Source organism: Notechis scutatus, chromosome 2 (assembly GCF_049901735.1).
Source record: "Notechis scutatus isolate UNSWTSFEM ecotype Mainland chromosome 2, rNotScu1.2, whole genome shotgun sequence".
NCBI lineage: Eukaryota > Metazoa > Chordata > Lepidosauria > Squamata > Elapidae > Notechis > Notechis scutatus.
Window position 1 is genome coordinate 148,946,748 of NC_142010.1, and position 22,557 is coordinate 148,969,304.

Sequence of the window (22,557 nt, forward strand, 5' to 3'; positions counted from 1 at the left end):
AAACTACTTCAAGCTTTTTGCAGGTATTATCTCAAGATATCTGAGATTATAACAGCTATCTTTCAGTTTGTTTGTTTCTTTTTCTTTTTTCCAATGAAATTAAAATATATTTGTTCAGACTTATTTATCTTAGTACCCTTTCATAGTCAGTAAATGATTTAGTTGTGATGTGACCATATGGTCAGCATGATACATTTAAAGGCTGATGTGAGTAATTTTTATATTATTTCTCATTAAAATTGGGTGTATGGTATTTATCAACAGCTTTGGATTTTGAGCAAAATTGTTGGCTATTAAATCAGAAAAATAACTACCTTTTGATGTGTTGATCGGGCCTGATAGTCCTAAATACCTTAAAATTGTTGCTAGGATAAAAGGATGTTACATATTATTTTTGCAGAATAAGACTATATATACAGTAATACTTTTTGACTTTCTTAGCTCCAGATGAATAGCAAGCAAGAAAAAAGTAAATAATGTCTTTATCTTCCTGGACCAGCAATAAAGATTTTTCTCATACCTCTCTCTCTACTTTGGTGACTAGAAGTTATTTGTTAACAAATTGGCAACAGAACACTGGATTGAATTATTTTTAATTGTTGGACTTGACCTTAAGCAGTTGAAGCACTGAGTTTCTGACAGGAATGGTTCATGTTTCCAAAAAAAATAAAAATCCTTACAGAAACAAACCAGAATCTCGTATTATGGCAAATATTTCATTCTTCCTGCCCATTTAGTTTGTGAAATCTATAAAGCAAAATACTAAGGTTTTGAAACATAGATTTCAATTACGGTATAGTTGTTTTCACATTTTCATTGATTATGTGCTGCCAGGTTATTTTCAATGCCTAGAGACCATTTAGATTTTCTTTCTGATGCTCTATAACTTGTTCTTGCAAATCTCCCATCACTCATTGCCACTTTAACTTAGTCCATCCATTTTACTGCTGTGTTTTTACATTTGGGGGTCACTTTTATGTGAATATTTTTTACAAATTTTTATTTAAAAAATTAATGGATTTTTTTTTTTTTTTTTAACCAAAAATACATGAAAATTTAGCAATTTTATACACTTTCAATTTGAATGTACCTTCTAATTTTTTTCTTCAAGAGAAGTTGATTGTGCTAGCGCTTTAAAATTGTTAAAATTGTTTAATTGACTATAACAGTAATTCAAAAGATGCATTATTAATTCTTAAGGGACAGAGTGCAATTTTCATAATTCCTGCCATAATAACCAAATCATGTTGCATCAAGAAGATACTTGTTTGGGGAAAGTTTGCTATATATACAGTACATATAGATACTAATAAAATTCCATATTAACTCCAAATGATATATTTTTCTTGTATGGAAAAGTTATGTAAAGTATTCAAAAGAACTACTTTGTACTATAAAGTACATTTGTGCAAATGAGGATATCTGTTTGAAGCATTAAAGTAGCTGTGTCTTTGGAAACATATGGAATGGCTGTTGTTGCTTTTTTGTTTGGGGTCCAAGAAATATTGGTGGTATAAACCCATGAAATTCGAAGCAGTTTTTTAAACAGGCGCCCAAACCTTGAAAATGCTAAAGCTTTGATGACAAATATTTCATTTATTATTAATGCACTTTGGATAGAATCTGTTTCAAATAAGTTGTGATGCTCTAATATTTAAATCAGTATTTGTTAACCTTGGCAACTTTAAGATGTGTCATCTTTAACTCCCAGATTTTTCCAGCCAGGATGTTAGTCCATATTGATTGAGAAACACTGATCTAGAGGTATTTTGCATCCATAAACATCAAGAAATAAACCAAAAATTCCATTTTCATGACAGCAGAGGTAACAGAAATTTATTAACAGCAAATGGTTTGCCACAAATTTAGGAGTGAAGCAAGGCATCCAATATTCCACTGGGATGATTTCTCTCACTGCTCAAGAAAAAGCTCCTGTTGCACACACAAACCTATCATGGGGATAGGAATAGAGAGAGATATATAAAATTAGGAAATTATCTCTATAAACTTTTAATCTTTCCTCTATCCTTGTATGGATCAAGGAAACATTAACTTCAGTGTTCATTAAATCAAGATAGGCCTAAAAACACTGCCACACTACCATTTCTTCAGAAGCAGTTTGACAATCTGGACTGCTCTTCTGCCACCTTCATAATGGATAAATAAAATAATTTGCTTTCACATAAATTCTTTTATGTTACACTTTTGTCATGGGCAAATCCAAGTGGTTTCCATGAGAGGAATCTGCAAATCCATCAGTGTCTTTCCTTTGAAAGATATATTAAAATGGCAGGCTCATGAAACCAGGAGGTAAAGGAAAGCCAAATCCTGCCAAGTGGAAAGGACTGTCCACTATCTCCTCAGAGCTGCAGCATTTCAATGTTTTATTGAGACTTTGACTGTATTTCTTGATTGATTTGTTTTATGAGCTTTATATATTGCAATTCTGGTCAGTTTACAAGTTAAAAGTGAAACAAGGAAAATAAAACTAAAGAAGTAAAACTAAAGAAGTAAAAGATAGCAAAAGTGATGAAAACAGAAACAACAAAATCTCCCATCCACGCATTCTAAATGGGCTGCAATCAGCCTGGCCAAAAGCCTTGGCAAAGAACCAAATCTTCAGTGTTTTTCAAAACACCTGCAGAAAGGGACCATCTAGATCAGGCTTGTCCAACCCGCGGGCCGCGGGCCGCATGCGGCCCAGGTCGCCTCGTAATGCGGCCCAACGCCCACCCCAACCTTCATGAAAGATCCAGCGAGGAGGAGGAGGAGAGGCAGGCGCGAGGCAGGGCGAGGCGAGCAACAGAAAAGGCGGGCAGCCGCAGCCCAAAAGTCCCGCCCCGCCACCTCCTGCTGTTGCCGCCGCCGCCACTGCTGCTGCTTCTGCCCCCACCGCCGCTGCCGCCGCTGCTGCTTCTGCCCCCCCCACCGCCGCCTCCGCCGCTGCTGCTTCTGCCCTGCCACCGCCGCCGCCGCTGCTGCTTCTGCCCCGCCGCCGCCACCACTGCTGCATTTGCAGGAGGAGAGATAGGTGCGAGGCGGGCGAGGCGAAAGCAACAGAAAAGCGGGCAGCCGCAGCCCAAAAGTCCCGCCCTGCCACCTCCTGCTGTTGCCGCTGCCACCGCCACCGCTGCTGCTTCTGCCCCCGCAGCCGCCGCTGCTGCTTCTGCCCCGCCGCCACCGCTGCTGCTTCTGCCGCCGCCGCCGCTGCTTCTGCCCCCGCCGCCGCCGCCGAGGCTGCTTCTGCCCCGCCGCCACCGCTGCTGCTTCTGCCCCCGCCGCCGCGCCCGCTGCTTCTGTCCCCCGCGCCGCCACCGCCGCTGCTTCTGCCCCGCCGCCGCTGCCGCTTCTGCCCCCCGCCGCCGCTGCTGCTGCTTCTGCCCCCGCCACCGCTGCTGCTTCTGCCCCCGCCGCCGCCACCACCACTGCTGCATTTGCAGGAGGAGAGGTAGGCGTGAGGCGGCGAGCTTTCTTCCCCCTCCCTCCCACCCCGCAAAATTTGGCCGGAAAATTAATAAAAAATAAATAATTTGCAGGAGGCGGGCGAGCTTTCTTCCCCCTCCCTCCCACCCCGCAAAATTTGGCCGGAAAATTATAACATAAAAATAAATAATTTATAATAAATAATTAATAAGAAATAATTAATAATAATTTTATTTTATTTTATTATTTTATATTTAATTTAATTTAATTTAATTTAATTTAATTTAATTTAATTTAATTATTTAATTTAATTTAATTTAATTTAATTTAATTTAATTTATTATTTTATTTAATTATGTGCGGCCCAAACCAAATTTTCATCTTCTAATGTGGCCCAGGGAAGGTGAAAGGTTGGACACCCCTGATCTAGATCTCAAGAGAACCTCATTCCAGAAGGCAGGCCCTACTTGAGGAATGATACATGAGAGTGAGTGAATAGGAACTAATTATTGAAACTTTAAGAAACAAATGTTTCATTTTGTGCCCATGAACTCATATCTAGTGTGGAATTAAGATCCCAAATTTTTCAATATCGGTCATGAACTCATATTTAGTGTGGCATAAGATCCCAAATTTTTCAATATCAGTCATGAACTCATATCTAGTGTGGCATAAGATCCCAAATTTTTCAATATGGTCCTTGAATGCAAGAGGGCCTCCTCCCTTACATCTCTAAGTAGAAACCAAGAACACTTCTTGCAGCCTAGAAATGTTGTGATAAATTCATTCCATTCTAATTTTGCTTAAAAGTCTTATTGTATTAATCATCTCTCTTATTTTGGAATACCAGATAAGTGGTTGCTCCTATCCTGCTTTACTTAAATAACAGCTTCAAAGAACGCATTAAGAATATTTACATTTCCTCCTGTGCAGCAGTATGGCGGACTACTAGCTAATCTTCATTCATGTTGTCATCCTCCATCCCAAAGACCTCCAGCTCTATTCTTAACCTGAAGTAAATTAAATACTTGAGGTTAAACAATGTAAACAAGATCAAAATAGAAGTAAATATAAAGGAAACAAAAGGAGGCAGAAAACTAGTGACCATATTTCCATTTTATAATTATAAATAAAACTTGCAGGAGTAGGAATTCCAGTAGATGGTAGAGGTGGTTATCTTTGTTTAGAATATTTCAATAATATATTGTTTCTGGTGACCAAAACTGGGTGCGGTATTCCAGGTGTGGCCTTACTAAGGTTTTATAAAGCTGTACTAATACTTCATGTGATTTTGATTCTATGCCTCTGTTTATAACAACCAAGGATTGTATTAACTTTTTTGGCTAATAACTGTTAATAACAACTTTGAGAGGGACCCTGGAGTCCTAGTGGACTCCAATAATTATGAGAAGGACCTTGGAGTCCTAGTGGAGGATCACTTAAATATGAGCCAGCAGTGTGAGACAGCAACCAAAACTGCTAATACAATCCTTGGTTGTATAAACAAGAGGCATAGAATCAAAATCATGTGAAGAATTAGTACTGCTTTATAAAGCCTTAGTAAGGCCACACCTGGCTTTGGTCACCACCCTAAAAAAAAAAATAATGACATTTTGGAAAAAGTGCAAAAAAGAGCAACTAAGACGATTAAAGGCCTGGAGATTAAAACTTATGAAAAATGGTTGCTGGATTTAGGCTTGGCTAGTCTAGAGAAAAGAAGGACTATGGATGATATAACACAAGTATTGCCACAAAGAGGAGGGGATCAACTTATTTACCAAAGCACCTGTAGGCAGGACAAGAAACAATGGATAGAAACTAATCAAGGAGAGAAGCAACCTGAAACTAAAGAAAAACTTCCTAACACTGATAACAATTAACCAGCTTGCCTTCAGAAGTTGTAGGTGCTTCATCACTGGAGGTTGTTAAGAAGAGACTGGACAGTCACTTGTCTGAAAGGGTATAGGGACACCTGCTCGAGGAGGGGGCTAATCTAGAAGAACTCCAAGGTCCCTTCCAGCTCTATTCTGATTGATTGAAATTAAATATTGACTTTTGCTTGTATCCTAATAGATTGTAAATGTTTCATGATAACATAAAATTCACATTTTGAATTTGCTTCAAATAGATAGCCCAAGGATAATTACTCTCTTGGCTAAAAATGATCATCTTTCAGAAATGAATCTGCAGAAGATTAATTATATGTTTACTTATCCAAATACATTCCCACTTTTCTGCTCACTTGCTGCATTTCTCTTGCAAGTCAGAATTGTACTTCGAGGCTGCTTCAAGATATTCTTTTGCTTTTTTGTTTTCCTCTTGAAATAACTCCCTGGAAATGAAAAGGTATGAATAAGAGTTCTTATATGTCAAATCTATCAAGGTATTAGTTGCTTTTGTGGTGAGAAATTATTTGGCATATGCATTTTTATTCCAAAATTACAAAAAAAGTACCGTATATACTCGAGTATAAGCCGAGTTTTTCAGCCCATTTTTGTGCTGAAAAATCCCCTCGGCTTATACTCGAGTCAGATTCCCCTCTGAAAAAAATGGTGTGGAGCTCCGGAGCTGGGCAGGCGCTTCCTGCTTCCGTGTTTCCTTTGCAACTTTTAAGCATGGGGGTAATCGGAAGCAGAAAAGTTCTTGCATGAGGATATATTTTTCTTTTTTTTTAAACTGTTTTTAGGGCGGGGAAAGACCCACCGTCATGTGAGAATGCTCAGACACGAAATCTATCCGCCCGAAAATAAGTGTGTGTGTGGGGGGATTTTAACACAGGGAAGATGTAGGGAGAAGGCAAAAGCGACGGAAGATCCTTCAGGGGAAACTGAGGGGAGACTCACCCTTGGTCCAGATGAGCCCCTTCCCCGCCCCTAAGGAAGCAGAGGCAGCCAGCAAGGGCAGGCAAGCCCCACTTCACGGACTCCGTCCGTCCTCACTCCCACCCACCCAAAGCCACGAAGTCCCCCAATCGCGCAGCCCAGAATCGCCCTCCCCTCAGGGGGCAGCAACGACGCCCGGTTTTTCCTGAGACAAGAAGCTCCGCCGTGCAATGAAAGCGCCCTGGCTCTAGGCTCAGAAAACAACACGAGCCGAGGTCGCTGGCCCGCTCAGCTTCTCCAACATCCGGCACCGCCCTGTTCTATGTGCCGGGCCCGGCAAGTCCGAGCAGCCAGCGCGTGGAGCAGGGCGGTGCCGGAGATTGTTGGCTGCCTCTTTCGCAGCACGGAGGCCTCCCCCAGCTGGCCAGCTGCTCTCCTCTGCCTGTTTGTTCTGTGTGACCGAGGAGGAGGAGACCGGCCGGCTGGTTGGGGAGCCTTTCTGCGCCGAGGAGGCGGCTGTTGGTGTCCAGCTTTGCTCCACTTCTCCGGTGCGGCCCTGTTCTTTACTTGGGCAGCCGGGCGCCCTAACGGGAAGGGAAAGGCAAAGCGCTTTTTGCCTTTCCCTTCCCAGCTGGGGCTGTTGGGAGTTGCTGCCACCGGTGCGGCCCCAGTCCCGCCGCCTCGGGAAGGGAAAGGCAAAGCGCTTTTGCCTTTCCCTTCCCGGCTGGGGCTGTTGGGAGTTGCTGCCGCCGGTGCGGCCCAGTCCGCGTCGCCGGAAGGGGAAAGGCAAAGCGCCTTTGCCTTTCCCTTCCCGGCTGGGGCTGTTGGGAGTTGGTGCCGCCGGTGCGGCCCCAGTCCCGCGTCGCCTCGGGAAGGGAAAGGCAAAGCGCTTTTGCCTTTCCCTTCCGGCTGGGACTGTTGGGAGTTGGTGCCGCGGTGCGGCCCCAGTCCCAGCGTCGCTCGGGAAGGGGAAGGCAAAGCGCTTTTTGCCTTTCCCTTCCCGGCTGGGACTGTTGGGAGTTGGTGCCGCCGGTGCGGCCCCAGTCCCGCGTCGCCTCGGGAAGGGAAAGGCAAAGCGCTTTTGCCTTTCCCTTCCCGGCTGGGGCTGTTGGGAGTTGCTGCCGCCGGTGCGGCCCCAGTCCCGCGTCGCCTCGGGAAGGGAAAGGCAAAGCGCTTTTGCCTTTCCCTTCCCGGCTGGGGCTGTTGGGAGTTGGTGCCGCCGGTGCGGCCCCAGTCCGCGTCGCCTCGGGAAGGGAAAGGCAAAGCGCTTTTGCCTTCCCTTCCCGGCTGGGGCTGTTGGGAGTTGGTGCCGCCGGTCGGCCCCAGTCCCGCCGCCTCGGAAAGGGAAGGCAAAGCGCTTTTTGCCTTTCCCTTCCCGGCTGGAGCTGTTGGGAGTTGGTGCCGCCGGTGCGGCCGAGTCCCGCCGCCTCGGAAAGGGAAAGGCAAAGCGCTTTTTGCCTTTCCCTTCCCGGCTGGGGCTGTTGGGAGTTTCTGCCACCGGTGCGCCTTTTGCCTTTCCCTTCCTGAGGCGACGCGGGACTGGGGCCGCACGGCGGCAGCAACTCCCAACAGCCCCAGCCGGACACCTGAGCGGAGCCGGGCGGAACTGCCTGTTGCCGCCGTGGGGCGCCATTGCGGGCGCTGGCTGCCCAAGTAAAGAACAGGGCCGTGCGGACCATCAGAAAACGGAGCAAAGCCGGACACCAGCAGCCGCCTCCTCGGCGCAGAAAGCCTCCCCAACCAGCCGCCGGTCTCCTCCTCCTCGGTCACACAGAACAAACAGGCAGAGAAGGAGGAGAGCAGCTGGCCAGCCGGGAGGCCTCCCGTGCTGCGAAAGAGGCAGCCAACGATGTCCGGCACCGCCCTGCTCCACGCGCTGGCTGCTCGGACTTGCCGGGCCCGGCACATAGAACAGGGCGGTGCCGGATGTTGGAGAAGCCGAGCGGGCCGAAGCGACCTCGGCTCGCGTTGTTTTCTGAGCCTAGAGCCAGGGCGCTTTCATTGCATGGCGGAGCTTCTTGTCTCGGGAAAAACCGGGCGTCGTTGCTGCCCCTGAGGGGAGGGCGATTCTGGGCTGCGCGATTGGGGCTCTTCATGGCTTTTGATGGGTGGGAGTGAGGACGGACGGAGTCTGTGAAGCGGGCTTGCCTGCCCTTGCTGGCTGCCTCTGCTTCCTTAGGGGCGGGAAGGGGGCTCATCTGGACCAAGGGTGAGTCTCCCCTCAGTTTCCCCTGAAGGATCTTCGGTCGCTTTTGCCTTCTCCCTACATCTCCGCTCAGGTGTCCGGCTGAGCCCCAACCCGTCGGGAGTTGCTGCCGCCAGTGCGGCTCCGGTCCCAGCGTTGCCTTGGGAAGGGTGGGGCAAAACCAGGAGCCGCTGAGCCTGAGCCTCCCGGTGCCGCTGCTGCTGTTGCAAAGCGCTGCCGCGCTCTTCCTTTTGCCTTTCCCTTCCCGAGGCGACGCGGACTGGGGCCGCGCCGGTGGTAGCGACTCCTGACTCAGGGGCCTCCGAGGGAGGGGAGAGAGTGACTCCTGCCTCCCGCTGTCATCATCATCTTCTTCTTTTGGGTTAGTGAATCAATTAAACCTTTCACGATAGTGAGATCGTTTCCCAAATTAATTATTTTTATTTTTGAAATTTACCAGTAGCTGCTGCATTTCCCACCCTCGGCTTATACTCAAGTCAATAAGTTTTCCCAGTTTTTTTTGTGTAAAATTAGGTGCCTCGGCTTATATTCGGGTCGACTTATACTCGAGTATATACGGTATAATGAGGCACACCAGAGTTTTTAATAGTCTCATGTATAATTAATTGTATTTATTTATATCTCATATTTTTGAACCGCTCATCTTCCTCAAGGAAAGGCAATTAATTAATTAATTAATTAATAACTACTCTTGGAAAGTTTTTGCTTATTTTTAAAAGTAGCACTTTTACTTGCTATTATAGTTCATTTTAAGTGTTAAAAGGTAAATTTCTTGAATACCCTTGGGAAAGGACAAACTTTCTTATCTGAGTTCTAAATATTATTACCTCAGAAGAGAATGGAAGTATACTCACACAGTAGATGCAGCTGCCTGGCTTTTCAGAAACTTCCTCTTTTCGCTAAATGCAACCTGACTCAGCAAATCCAGTTCATCTTGAACATGAGCCAGTTTCTCTTGGATTAATTTTTCTAATGGAATATTACAACATATAAATCCTTTATGACACATCACATTTAAGAATTCTTACCTGCCTTGAAAACTGAAGGTACTTTCAAAGTATATTAGAAATTAATTGGAATGATTTTAGATAGGGTAATCTAAATTACCTAAATGCCCCAAATAGTGCATTTTCTTTCTCACCTTCAAGTAGTAACTGCTCCTTATTCACTTTCATGTCAGCCATTGGTTTCTCCCTGGCCTGAAAAGTGGAAAATGATATGATGAAAAGAAACAAGATAATAACAAAAAACATGCTGTAGATATGAGGAAGGAAATCAATAAAAATAATCTCCCAAATTTAATCTCCCAAATGTAAACAAAGTAATTTAAATGTCAATATAATGTGATCAGCAAAAACAAAAACTAATAGACAGGCTGGAGCATCAGAAAGAAGCCAACCTTTCTGCTCATGCTATTTACCCAATTAAAATCAGAGAGATAAGAGAGCAGAGTTAATTATATATTTATTAAATAAATATTTAATCCAATGTATATTTAAATACATAAATAGCCTCCAGTTTTACAAATCAAGCAAATATTAATATGTGGGAGGAGTATGAAAGGTAGAAAGTTAATCAGAAAAATATCACAGTAAAAGATAATACAAATAAGAATAATTTTTACATTAATTATATGCATCTGTTAGCAGCAAAGGGATAACAACAATATGATATCACTAGAAAGAAAGGTTGCATTTGGAACTTTTTCTCTTGAGGTTTTAAAAAACATATTATTGGTGATTAATCCTATTGTGAATGTATGTACTATTTTTTTCCCACTAAACACTAAATGTTGCTAATTCAGCTACTGTTGAATTCAAGCAAAGCAGTCTTAGTGGGACATGGGGACCACAAATACATTAAAACCCATATATTAGCTTGGATTGCCCATTCCATTCAAGAAGACAATTCCAGTGTGTACCAAATAATGAAAAACCTATCAAGAGTGCTTGAACTAGCCATACTCTATAGATAGCATAATGCATGTATAGCATTCAGCAACACCCACATGCCCTCATCTGTCCAGTAGTGATCATACATTGGCACAGGAGCCATGGTGGTATGTAATCTGTCATCTTCTATAGGGTAATGTAAATCTACAAGTAGTCCTTGACATACAACCACAATTGAGCCCAGAATGTATGTTGCTAAATGGGTTTTTGTCCCATTTTATGACCTTTCTTGCCACAGTTGTTAAGTGAATCACTGCAGTAGTTAAATTAGTAACACAATGATTAAGTGAATCTGGCTTCCCCGTTGACTTTTCTTGTCAGAAAGTTGCAAAAGGTGATCACATGACACCGGGCCACTGTAACCATCCTAAGTACATGCCAGTTGTCACGTATCCAAATTTTGATTATGTGACCATGGGGATGCTGCAATGGTTCTATGTTTGGAAAACAGTCATTAAGTCATTTTTTTCAATGCCATTCCAATTTCTGCATTAATTTCATTACTAAACAAATTGTTGTACGTCTAGGACTACCTGTAATCCTAAATTGTATAGACCATCCTGTTCTTGCCATTTTGGGTAAATAAGAGCTACAGTACACAACAGTTTTCTTGGTGCATAACAGGAAGTCTTGCTACTGATGCCCTGGACATAACAATTATTGTGGGGAAAGTTCTCTCCATATATCATTGGTTTTTTATTGTTTTCAACATGGCAGTTGCCTAGCCCTTTTCCACCTAGCATTTCATTTTAATCTCATTTACATGGCTGTGCTCCTAGGAGTTAAAATAGGAAGGTAAACTGAGAAAAGCACAAGTTTGGCTCAATAGAACACCCAAGAATCTAGCAGTCAAGCAGCCAGTCTGTGAGCAAATAATATGTACCTCCCTGTTCCTAATATCCCCGCAGACCCTTGACAGTATTTCTCCAGTGCAGTAGCTGTTTCTCCTGGGAGGATTTTCCCATGCCTGTATCCAGTAATATCCACTCTTTCTATTGCACTTTCAGACCTCAGCATTTCACACTGTGAATATATCACTTTGTGGACAAGGCCAATTTTTTTTTTTTAGATATTTTGATGTTAGTATTCCCAAAGGCAATTGGAATTCAAGATCTTTAACTCACAGTTTTGCTGCCTACATTTATTACAATATTAATGAGTACTGTAGAATATACTGTAATTGATGCTACGGGGCGGATGTGGGGGGGGGGAAACACGCTCTTACATAAAGTTCCCAGAGATTCTTGTGTTTCTCCATCAACTCATCAAGTAACTGCTCAAATGCGAATCTGAAAGTAGAAAAATAAATAAATAAACCCAAAGCAGGAACAAGACAGAATAAACTATTACATTGCAAATAAATTCAACTCCTTACAGCATTTGTTTTATTTATTTATTTATTTATTTTATTTATTTGATTTGTCAATTGTTTACAACAGTGATCCCCAACCTTTTTGATGCGCGCCCGGTACCGGCATCAGCTGGCGCCATGCCCGGTACCCGGCATCAACTGGGCGCCGCCATCTTTTTGACGAAAAAGTGCTTCCGGTGACCTCACCGAAGCACTTTTCGCCAAAAAGATGGCGGCGCCAGCGCTCTGGTGAGCTTTTCGGTAGAAATGGCTTTCTACCCGGAAAAGCTCACCGAAGCGCCGCCATCTTTTTTGATGAAAAGTGCTTCCGGTGAGCTTTCTGCCGGAAAAGCTCACCGGAAGCACTTTTTACCCAAAAGATGGCGGCGCCCAGCAACCAGCGGCCCGGTAAGACTTGTTCCGCGGACCAGTACCGGTCCGCGGACCGGCGTTGGGGACCCCTGGTTTACAAGATAATAAGTGTAAGTGTATACATAGTTATGAATATATGAAATGGGTACATATAAGAAAAATAAAAGAAGAATAAAAGAAACAATATGACAGGGACGGTAGGCACATTGGTGCGCTTATGCACGCCCCTACAGACCTCTTAGGAAAGGGGTGAGGTCAATAGTAGACAATTTAAGGTTAAAGTTTTTGGGGTTTGGGGAAGAGACTACAGAGTCGGGTAGAGTATTCCAGACATTGACCACTCTATTGCTGAAGTCGTATTTCCTGCAATCAAGTTTGGTGCGGTTAACTTTGAGTTTGTATCTATTGTGTGCTCTTGTGTTGTTATGGTTGAAGCTGTAGTATTCATTGACAGGTAGGACATTGCAATGTATGATTTTGTATACCATGCTTAAATCAGACCGAAGACGGCGTAATTCAAGGTTTTCTAGTTCTAGAATTTCAAGTCTGGTGGCATAAGGTATTCTACGACAGTAGAGGGAGTGGAGAACTCTTCTTGTGAAATATTTCTGGACTTTCTCAGTTGTGCTAATATCAGATACGTAATGTGGGTTCCAGACTGATGAGCTGTATTCGGTATTGGTCTAGCGAATGTTTTGTATGCTCTGGTTAGTAGTGTGATATTACCAGAGAAAAAGCTACGTAGGATTAGGTTAACAACTCTTAATGCCTTTTTGGCTATGTAGTTGCAGTGGGCTCTAGCACTTAGATCATTAGAGGTGAGTATTCCAAGGTCCTTTACAGAGCTTGGGTCATCAACAAGATCTTGACTATTCAGCTTGTATTTTATTTTCTGATTTTTTTGCCAATATGTAAGACAGAGCATTTATTTGTTGAGATTTGAAGTTGCCATTTGTTTGACCATTCTGATACATAGTCAAGATCTTTTGAAGGGTAGCAGTATTGTCTGTAGTATTGAACAGCTTTACATCATCAGCGAAAAGAACGCAGTTGCTCTTAATATGATCACAGAGGTCGTTTATGTAGAGTATGAAGAGAGTTGGTCCTAGAACACTGCCTTGGCGGACACCACTATTGACAGGTACTGAATTTGATAGGATGCTCCCAATTTTGACCATTTGTTGTCTGTTTGCCAGGAATGCTTCTATCCAGTTATGCAGTTGTCCAGAGATACTATAGGATTTTATTTTTAAGAGTAGTTTGTCGTGTACCACTGAATCAAAGGCTTTGCAGAAGTCTATGTAGATTGCGTCTATTGCTTTGCCCTGATCGAGTTGTGTCGTCCATATGTTTTTGCAGTGTAAGAGTTGCAGATTACAGGATAGTTTTTTTCTGAAACCAAATTGTTTATTGGAGAGTAGGTTGTTTGTCTCTAAGTGGAGGATGATGGATTGGTTAATAATTGATTCCATGACTTTACAGGTGACACAGCATAAGGAGATTGGTCTGTAATTTTCAACTAGACTGGGGTCTCCTTTTTGAAGATGGGGATAACTGTGGCTTGTGACCATAGGTTAGGCAAGGATCTGGTCCTGAAAGATTTTTCAAAGATTATGCTTAGAGGTTTAGCTATGGCAGAGGATAGCTTTTTAGGAAGTAGGCACATATTCCATCTGGTCCAATAGATAGAGATGGTTTTAGATTGCGTAGTGCTTTTTCAACATTGTCTTCTGTAAAATTGATATGTATTAGATCATTGTGGTTATCTGTGGTACGGCTAGGAAATACTGGGCATGATCCATTGCTGTTTACAAATACTGAGCCAAGAATGTGTTAAAGATGTTGGCTTTAATGGTGTCGTCGTTGCAGTCTTTACCATTAGGTCCTATCAGGGGTGGGATGGACCTTGAGTCTTTTAGTTTGTTGTTTACAAAATTGTAAAAAGCACGGTGGAATTGGTGCTTAGAAGGTTTTCCTCTTGTTTAATGTGATAATTGGTGCATTCAGTCTTTATCTGGTGGCATAAATTTTTGTATCGGCTTTTGAAATTGGCAACGTGACCAGATTTGTTTTTCCACCAGAACGATCTCTTTTGGATTGAAGTTTCCTTATTGTTATGGGTAATCTGTTTTTTTTTGTTTTGGGAGTTGTTGTTGGTACATATAGTTTGATGACTCTTTTGACTTCAAGTAAAAATATGTTGTAATGGTCTTCAACAGTATTGCATCCAGTGAATAGAGATTGCCAATCAAGGGATGAGAGATCGTTGTCTATAAGATCATAGTTGCCTTTTTGAAGTTATAATTGGGGATTACATCATTGTGGTGATTTTTGTGTGGGCGTATGTTGAGACAAAAGTCAATCATATTGTGGTCACTGCTGGAAAAGGGTTCTTTAGTTTGTATTCCGTAAATTAAATTCAAACTATTGCAGAAGATGAGATCGAGGCAGTTGTTTAGTCTAGTGTTGTTGGTTACCAGTTGTACCAGTCCCAGATTTGTAATAGCATTGTAGAAGGTTGCATGTATGGTTTCAGTTGAACATTCATTTAGGGTCCAGTCAATATGAGGTAGATTGAAATCACCAAGAAAAATAAAAGGGTATGGGCAGCATGCTGCCCATGTTAGTAGTGTATTTAGCTTGTTTACATGTTCGATGTCATAATCAGGTGCTCTGTAACATAGTAAGAATCGAATTGTGATATTTAAGGATAGTTCACAGATGATGGTCTCAGGAAGAGCAAGCTCCTGGGTAACTTGGATATTTTTAGATGTAAGGACTTTTTATAGAAGATAGCAACACCACCTCCTCTACGAAATTCACGATCTGATCGGTAAACATGATAGTCTCTTACTGTGGTAATGGAGTCAGGAGAGATGCATTGAGCCATGTTTCACAGACAAATATAATGTCGAATTTAGCCATATTTAGTAGGAGGAAAAATTCAGGTATTTTATTCGCGAGGCTTCTTGCATTGAGTAGCTTGCATTTAAGGCCAGCAGTAGTTGGAATTGAGGTAGTTAGGGGCGTGCGTGCCTAGTCTTGGGTGATTTCTAGGGAATGTCAACTGCAACAGAATCTAGCACATCAAGCACTTGGGTAGACTTTCTTGCAGGGATGGTCAAGAGAAGGCATTGTCTCAAATGCAGATTCTGGGCCTCAACTTTGGCGGTACTGAGCCACTTTACCTATATATGTTAGAAAACATGAAGCGGGTGCCAGTCTTAAAGGGCATTGCTATGGAGTGGGTGCTTGGTGTGGCCATGCCTATTACTGTAATTGTACAGTAAGTCTTCTTACCACACAATTCTGGTAATAATTAAAAAATAAATGGCTACAAATAGTTTTGTTATTATTAAACTTATTTGCAAACAATTTTATTGAATGATCTGATTGTTGTGACAAAATCAGGTATTTCTTAAGTTGCATTACTGTATTATTCATTTTTTCAGTTTACACAGCTTTATTCTTTACAGAAAATGATTTCCTAAGGGAATGAAGGCAGTCTGAAATGTGATCCAATAAATGTAAATGCAATAACTTTTTTGATAATACATGAATTAAATGAAATCAGAAAATGTTAGCACACATACGTTTATAGCAAAATTGCAAGGAACCAACCTCTGCTCCCTCTGCTTCAGCTTTTCCATCTGAATCTTGGCTGTGATTTCTTCAATTTGTTGCTTACAATCCAGGTTCAATTTCTGTTCCCTGGTAAATGAGAAGAAACCAAGATACAGAATGGGCTAATTCTTAATGTTCTTATATTAATCACTTTGCCCTTGGATCATGTATTCCAATATAAATCATTATACTGAAAACATATGCATTAGGATAGGATAGGGTAGTAGGGTAGGGTAGGGTAGGGTAGGAATGGAATAGAATAGAATAGAATAGAATAGAATAGAATAGAATAGAATAGAATAGAATAGAATAGAATAGAATAGAATATTCTTTATTGGCCAAGTGTGATCGGACACTCAAGGGATTTGTCTCTGGTGCATAAGCTCTCAGTTTACATACAAGCAACAAGTGATAAGTATCGTAAAATACAATCATAATAAATAATAATATATACTGACAGCATTGGAGTGATTTGTTGTGTTTCTTTCTGTGGTCTAGAACATTGCTCAGTACTTTTCAATAGCGAAGTCCACAAAGCAGGTGGATCAGAGGCCCTAGCTCACCTCTGCATTTCAGCTTGTGTCTCCTCTGAATGCATCTGCATGACTTTTTTTATCTCTGCAAGAAAGGTAAATATTAATTCTCAGCAGTTCAGTTATTCTCTTTCTGCATAATATTTCTGCCATGGTTTTATGTACTGTATGTTCTGCCATGGTTTTATGAACTGTATGTTCTCTAACATTGAAGTTCTCTAACACTACGTTCAAGGAACAGAACATGTGCAATAACACTATGCCACCCTTTCATTAGATAAAGTAACAAGGGACTGCAGGAAAGGGAGTGTTCTATTTTTCCTCTGTATTAAGCACAGGTAATCGTAAAGTTACTTAAAGAAAAAAGCCTCATCAGGAAAGGATATTGGGCTTGTGATGATCAGCTTGATGAAAATTTTGGTCCAGTATGTATTTTTCATGAAAAAGTTTAATTCCATCTTATGAAACTTTGAGAAGTAAATAAAAAATAAAATGGGCAATATTGTTAAGTACAGAAATTATTTAAATTACCAGGTGGAGAAAGTACACGGAGATAATTTTTCTCTCTGCACCACGACTTTTAAATGTTGTTTTTTTAGTTATACTTACAGTGGTACCTTGGTACTCAACTGCTTTGAAACTCATCAAATTTGGTACTCAATGTATTTTGATATGAATAAGTGATGGGACTTTGAGGGGCATTAGGGGTGGTTTTAAACTATGATATATGTATTTTAGGACTTATGCTAGAGTTTTCATCTGTTTCTCTTCTCAAGATTTGGGGAACTGTTGCCCTTTTGTCAGGGATGGCTCAGAGCACTATAAAAGCCAACTTGTGCTGTATATAACCTGTAACCACAAGTTTTCACCTTGCCTTAACTCACTGCCTATGAAATATGTCATCTTCATGTAACAAATGCTGGGAGAAGAAAAGCTGACTTTTGTTGCTTTTTTTAAAAAAGGGCAATGTGGAGCTTTAGTACTGCCATTGTCTCAAATGAATTTGATTATTTTTTTTCTCAGTTTCTGTTGTACTTCTGTCAACCATCCTGGAAACATATGCATTGAAGGATGGGATATAAATGTATATCGTAACAGCAACAATAAGAAACGATTAACACAAAACTTAAGATTTCCCCCCCTAATATTAACAACAGAAACCTATACAAAACTTCCGGTGCTTGGCTCGGTTTTTTCCCTTTTTTTTTTTTGTTTTCTTCCCTCTTTTTCATCTTTTTTTTCCCCCCCCCCCCCCCCCAAAAACCAAAAAAACTCCTACTCCAAGAAAAAGGGGCCCCCGCACCCATCCTTTCCTCTTTCTGGGGGGGGGGGTGTTGTGGGGCGCGGGGGGGGGGTGGAGGAGGAGCCGGGGGGGGGGGGGGGGGGGGGGGGTGTGGGGGGGGGTAAAACTTCCTTTGTGGTTGCCCGCGGGGGGAGTTTTCCCTTTCCCCCCCCCCCCCGGCGCCCCGCGGGGGAGACCCGGCAGGAGCCCGGGGCGCGGGGGGGGGGGGGGGGGGGGGGGGGGGGGGGGGGGGGGGGGGGGGGGGGGCTTCCCCCGGGGGGTTGGTGGCCCCCCCCCCTCGTGTTTGGGGGGGTTTTCTTCCCCTTCCCTTTGTGGGGGGGGGGGGGGGGGGGGGGGGGGGGGGGGGGCCCCGGGGCCCGGTTTTTTTTTTTTTTTTTTTTTTTTTTTTTTTTTTTTTTTTTTTTTTTTTCTTTTCATCTTTATTTATTTATTTTTTTTTTTTTTTTAATAAAAAAAAAAAAATGGTATAAGCATTGAAAGATAAAGATAATCTTAGTTAAATTAAACTTAATTCCTGCAATTAAATTAATTTTATAATAATGCCAAAACATAAAGTGTCACTTAAAACTGCATTTCATACTACAATGTATCTTTTGAAACTGTATTTCATATTGTAGTCATATTAATAGTGAATTGTCCTCGCAACAGATATGAAATTTTAAGGAATATAACGTGGACAAGTGCAAAAAATGATAATGTTTTTTAAAAAATCAATCCAGTATCTCAGAATTTTCTATTACCCTTTTTCTCATTCCATATTTCTTCAAGGCTTGACTTCTCAGCATTCACTACAACAGAAGAAGTGATTTCATTTAGGCATTATTTTCATCATATTGCAGAAAATACAAATGGAAGAAAGATCAGGTGATGGTCCTTATTTTTCTAAAATTGCATTATAAAAGTCTGACCTCTGTTCCCAGGTACTATACATTTACTACAGCTAAAGTGTCATCTGTCTACAAACATGAACAGAAAAACAATTCAAAATAATCTTATTGCATTGATTTTTCTTGCTTTTATATGCTGGTTGTCCGGTTTATGGCTCTCCCTTCTGTTTCTCAGTCATTTCCATATACTGTTACATATCATGTAATATATTGGCTGTTGTTATAATAGTTAAATTAACTGGCCTGTACCTGCAGATCAACAGCACTGTAAATCATACATAGCAACATAGCATAATGTGGCTGCTTGCTTAGTGATGTCCACCCATTATTGTTTAATATATATATAACCCATCCATTATGATTTAGGTTATGTAGTAGCAAGCCATTATGACTTATTCAGCATAGTATGGTTTAAAAACTTGCCTTAATATTACTAGGTGAACATAGTAATAATGCAGTTTTAAATATGTCTATTTAAAACTAAAGATTATTCAAAGTGGATTGCATTCTGAAGTTCATATATTTTAAAAAAAACTGACTGTGGAGGGAGAGATTAATGGCATTTGATTAGTTGGCTTCAATCTGAACTATGACAGAACAAATACCTACACTTTTCCAGCTCTATATGAAGTGTCTTACTGTGTTTATTTGTCTCAGAAATCTCTTCATTTAATATCTTCTTGGCTGAAGAAAAATGCATATAACAAATAAATTGAGAGAGTACATGATAAATGGGAAGCTCATGACAAGGATCTTTTGCATCTGTGTAATATTATAGTATAATAGTCAAAATACATTTAAACCTTTGTAATATTTCTCAGCTAAAATAAGTGCAGCAATAACAATTTTTACTAAGATTGTGCTAGTGGAGTTTCTGACAGAGGAATCATACTAAATAACAAATAAAGATATTGTAGAGCTATTCTGCTTTTTATTTTTAACAGACCACAGTTTGCAGATAGAAAAAGACTGAAACAGCAATGAAAAAATATCAGAGCATTAAATAAAAAGAGAAGACCTCCAATCTTATAAAATAGGAGGGGGGAAGTGAGGGCCAGGAGATGTTTCTTTCAACAGTCCCAGGCCTCCCCCTGGAGGTAAGATTAGTTGCATTGATAATAACTTTTCAGGATTTAGTTAAAACTGAGTTATTCCAGAAGGTTTGGGGGCGAACTGTGATATTGTCAGGGTTATGTAATTTTGATTTTATTTTAATTTTATATTTAGCATAGAAATGTTTTGTTTTAGAACTGTCGTGAACTACCAAGAGTCTCAAAATATCACAACATATTTAAACCAAACAAATAATCTCTTCAAATGAGGTAAAATATTTCTACTGCTCAATTTATGTTCATCCAACTAAGTTTATCAAATGAAGTATAGTAATGTAATCCATGACTTCTGCCAGCCAACCACAGCCCTTTATTTTGTGTCCCATTTGAATCCCTTACCTTGCTGCAATTTATTAATTCTTTTTACTAGATCTTCTATTTTTGGCTCTAGATTTCCTACTATCAAGGAAAGGAAAAAGGAGAAAGTTTCATCTGGATTCTTAATTATATTAGTACCTTAAAACTTTATATAAATTCACCATAACCACTTTCCTGTATATTATTGCATATCTTTCCTTCCATTGCAAATGCAACTGACAGCTTCAGAGGGTAAATAGGATAATTTAAAATAATTAACTGTCAAATTATATTGATAGTTTATCTTATGCTGATTGGATTTTTTTTTTAAAATAAAAACTGGATGTTTAAACCTTTCCCCTAAAGTCAGCATCCCTTATTTCATTATATTTTTCTTCTGGCATCCAATAAGAACTTCTGGCCTTCCCTTCTCATGCAAAATTCTGTTTAAATCAAATACACACCCGCAGAATCTGACCACTGTTTGGCATCAAAGCAATGTTACAATCACAATACTGTATACATACTGATTACATTTTGTAGGTCCCTAGATTATGTGATACGGTATTTGGTTGTGCTGCGCCCCCTCCCAAGATTGCATGAAATCAACTATTTCCACTGTACAGGCATAATGTTGCAACATGCTGTGTACATGGATAGAAGTGGCAGGCTACTTTTACACATTTGGAGCTACTTTTCCTTATTCGTTTATCGTCAACAAATAGCAAACTCATTTCCTACAAACGTATCAGAAATTTGAACCTTTAGATTTTGTCCAATTTTATCTTCTATGGTGGTCAGAACAACTCTTTCCGTAATAAGAGGGGAAAGAATTCCAAATGTCTCAATGCCCAGCTATTTTCTATATGGTAAGCAATGTGTTGTCCTCCAGATTTTAATAAATCTTCAGCCATAGCTCAAATGTAAAACATCATAGATTTTCTAGAGAACTACCCACTTTAATCATTGATAGGTCACACATTACCATCATGTGTACACTCCAAAATTTTACTAAGATGTCTAATGCCTGGTGCCCACTCTAACTGTTGTCCCTAGCTTCAAAAAAATACCGTTTTGCATTTGTTTCACTAGAGACAGTATCTCTTCCATTTTTGATGCAAAGTTCCAGGAATCTGGACAAAGAACAAGAACAAACAGAATTGTTTAAATGTTGTCATAATCCACTTAAGCTATATATCGTCATTCACCCACATATATATTAACCCAGATGGAGTATATCAAAATCTGGACAGCATGTAGACCTTTTGCCTATATGGAATATTTTTTTCTCTTAACTGAAAAAGTCCACCTGTGAAATGGAAATTGCAATGTTCTTCCTGCACGTTACAAAATCAAAATTATACCGTGTTTCTCATATAATAAGGCCGGGTCTTATTTTTTTTTTGAGCCCCGAAAAAATGGCTAGGCCGTCTTTTCGGGGGTGACTTAATTTCCCACCCCCCTTGCATCTTCGGGCGGGCGGCGATGGCTTGGATGTTGACCTCGGCGTTGGTGGGGCACTTCGTATCGGAGTCATCACAGGCAGCACCATATCCGGGTGTGCAACAAAAGTACTTCCTAACGTCAAGCCCCCCCACCATTCCCCCCCATTTCGCATGTTTTAATATAGGCCTTAATTTGGGGGGAGGGGCTTAATTTCATTTCATGCCTATAAAACATGCTGGGACTTCCTATTGGGGGAGGCCATATTGTTGGAGAAACAGGGTAATACTTTCCACATAGAAAAGATAATAGCAATTAACTGGTGCAATTTAGAAATAGAGTAGAATAGAATAGAATAGAATAGAATAGAATAGAATAGAATAGAATAGAATAGAATAGAATTCTTTATTGGCTAAGTGTGATTGGACAGACAAGGAATTTAACTCCTCAGCAAATTTGTCTTTTCAAATGAGTGCATTTTCAGATTTCTTCATGTGGCTGTCCTCTGCGGTTGATGTAGAGAGTAAGGAGAATGAGCTTGCTGGAAATATGAAGAACTACTACAGTATTTAGACAAAAGGCACTAAAATATATTTTAAAACCCTGGAAAATTCCTAAAGATAATAATATTGTAGAGCCGTGGTAGTGCAATGGTTAGAATGCAGTATTGTATATTAATTCTGCCAACTGCCAGCAGTTCAATTCTCACCAGCTCAAAGTTGACTCAGCCTTCCATCTTTCCAAGGTCAGTAAAATGAGGACCCAGATTATTGGAGGCAATAGACTGACTCTGTAAACTGCTTAGAGCGGGCTATAAAGCACTGTGAAGTGGTGTATAAGTGCTATTGCTTTTGCTATTCAGAAGTATTTCAAGCAGATGCTTTCCTGATACACTGGAAGAGGGAGGAAGTACAACGCAATGGAAGATTTTGTTATTATAGATATGGATACAGTTGAATAGAAAATTATTGTATCTTTCCTCCAATGTATCCTTCAGAGTTAAGGGCTTCCTGAGATGAATTGAAAGGATACTAGAATAATATTTACATTAATATTATTAATAGTATAAATGTGTCATGAAATATTCTGTAGTTTCTATTAAATATTAATATAGAATATTGCATAAATATTTAAAGAGCAGAAAAGGATTTGTAGAATAGGCTTTCATTATAATAAAAGACCTTTACAGTTCAGGGTTGAGACTTAAAAAACCTTTCCTCTACTATATCCAG

The 22,557-nt window shown here is 40.8% G+C and overlaps 1 protein-coding gene across 1 annotated transcript; it reads right to left on the minus strand.

Moving 5' to 3' along the window:
- Nucleotides 1-1,036: 1,036 nt before the first annotated feature.
- On the minus strand, nucleotides 1,037-21,070 carry LOC113431772 (synaptonemal complex central element protein 1-like). Its single transcript, XM_087956625.1, has 12 exons — nucleotides 20,953-21,070; nucleotides 19,925-19,984; nucleotides 19,083-19,157; nucleotides 18,327-18,374; nucleotides 16,314-16,368; nucleotides 15,748-15,837; nucleotides 11,629-11,692; nucleotides 9,593-9,650; nucleotides 9,306-9,420; nucleotides 5,666-5,755; nucleotides 4,341-4,433; nucleotides 1,037-1,949 (listed from the first exon to the last, which is right to left on the minus strand). Exons 1-11 carry the CDS (start codon nucleotides 20,990-20,992, stop codon nucleotides 4,376-4,378), a joined length of 753 nt encoding a protein of 250 aa, XP_087812751.1. The 5' UTR covers nucleotides 20,993-21,070; the 3' UTR covers nucleotides 1,037-1,949; nucleotides 4,341-4,375.
- Nucleotides 21,071-22,557: the final 1,487 nt, after the last annotated feature.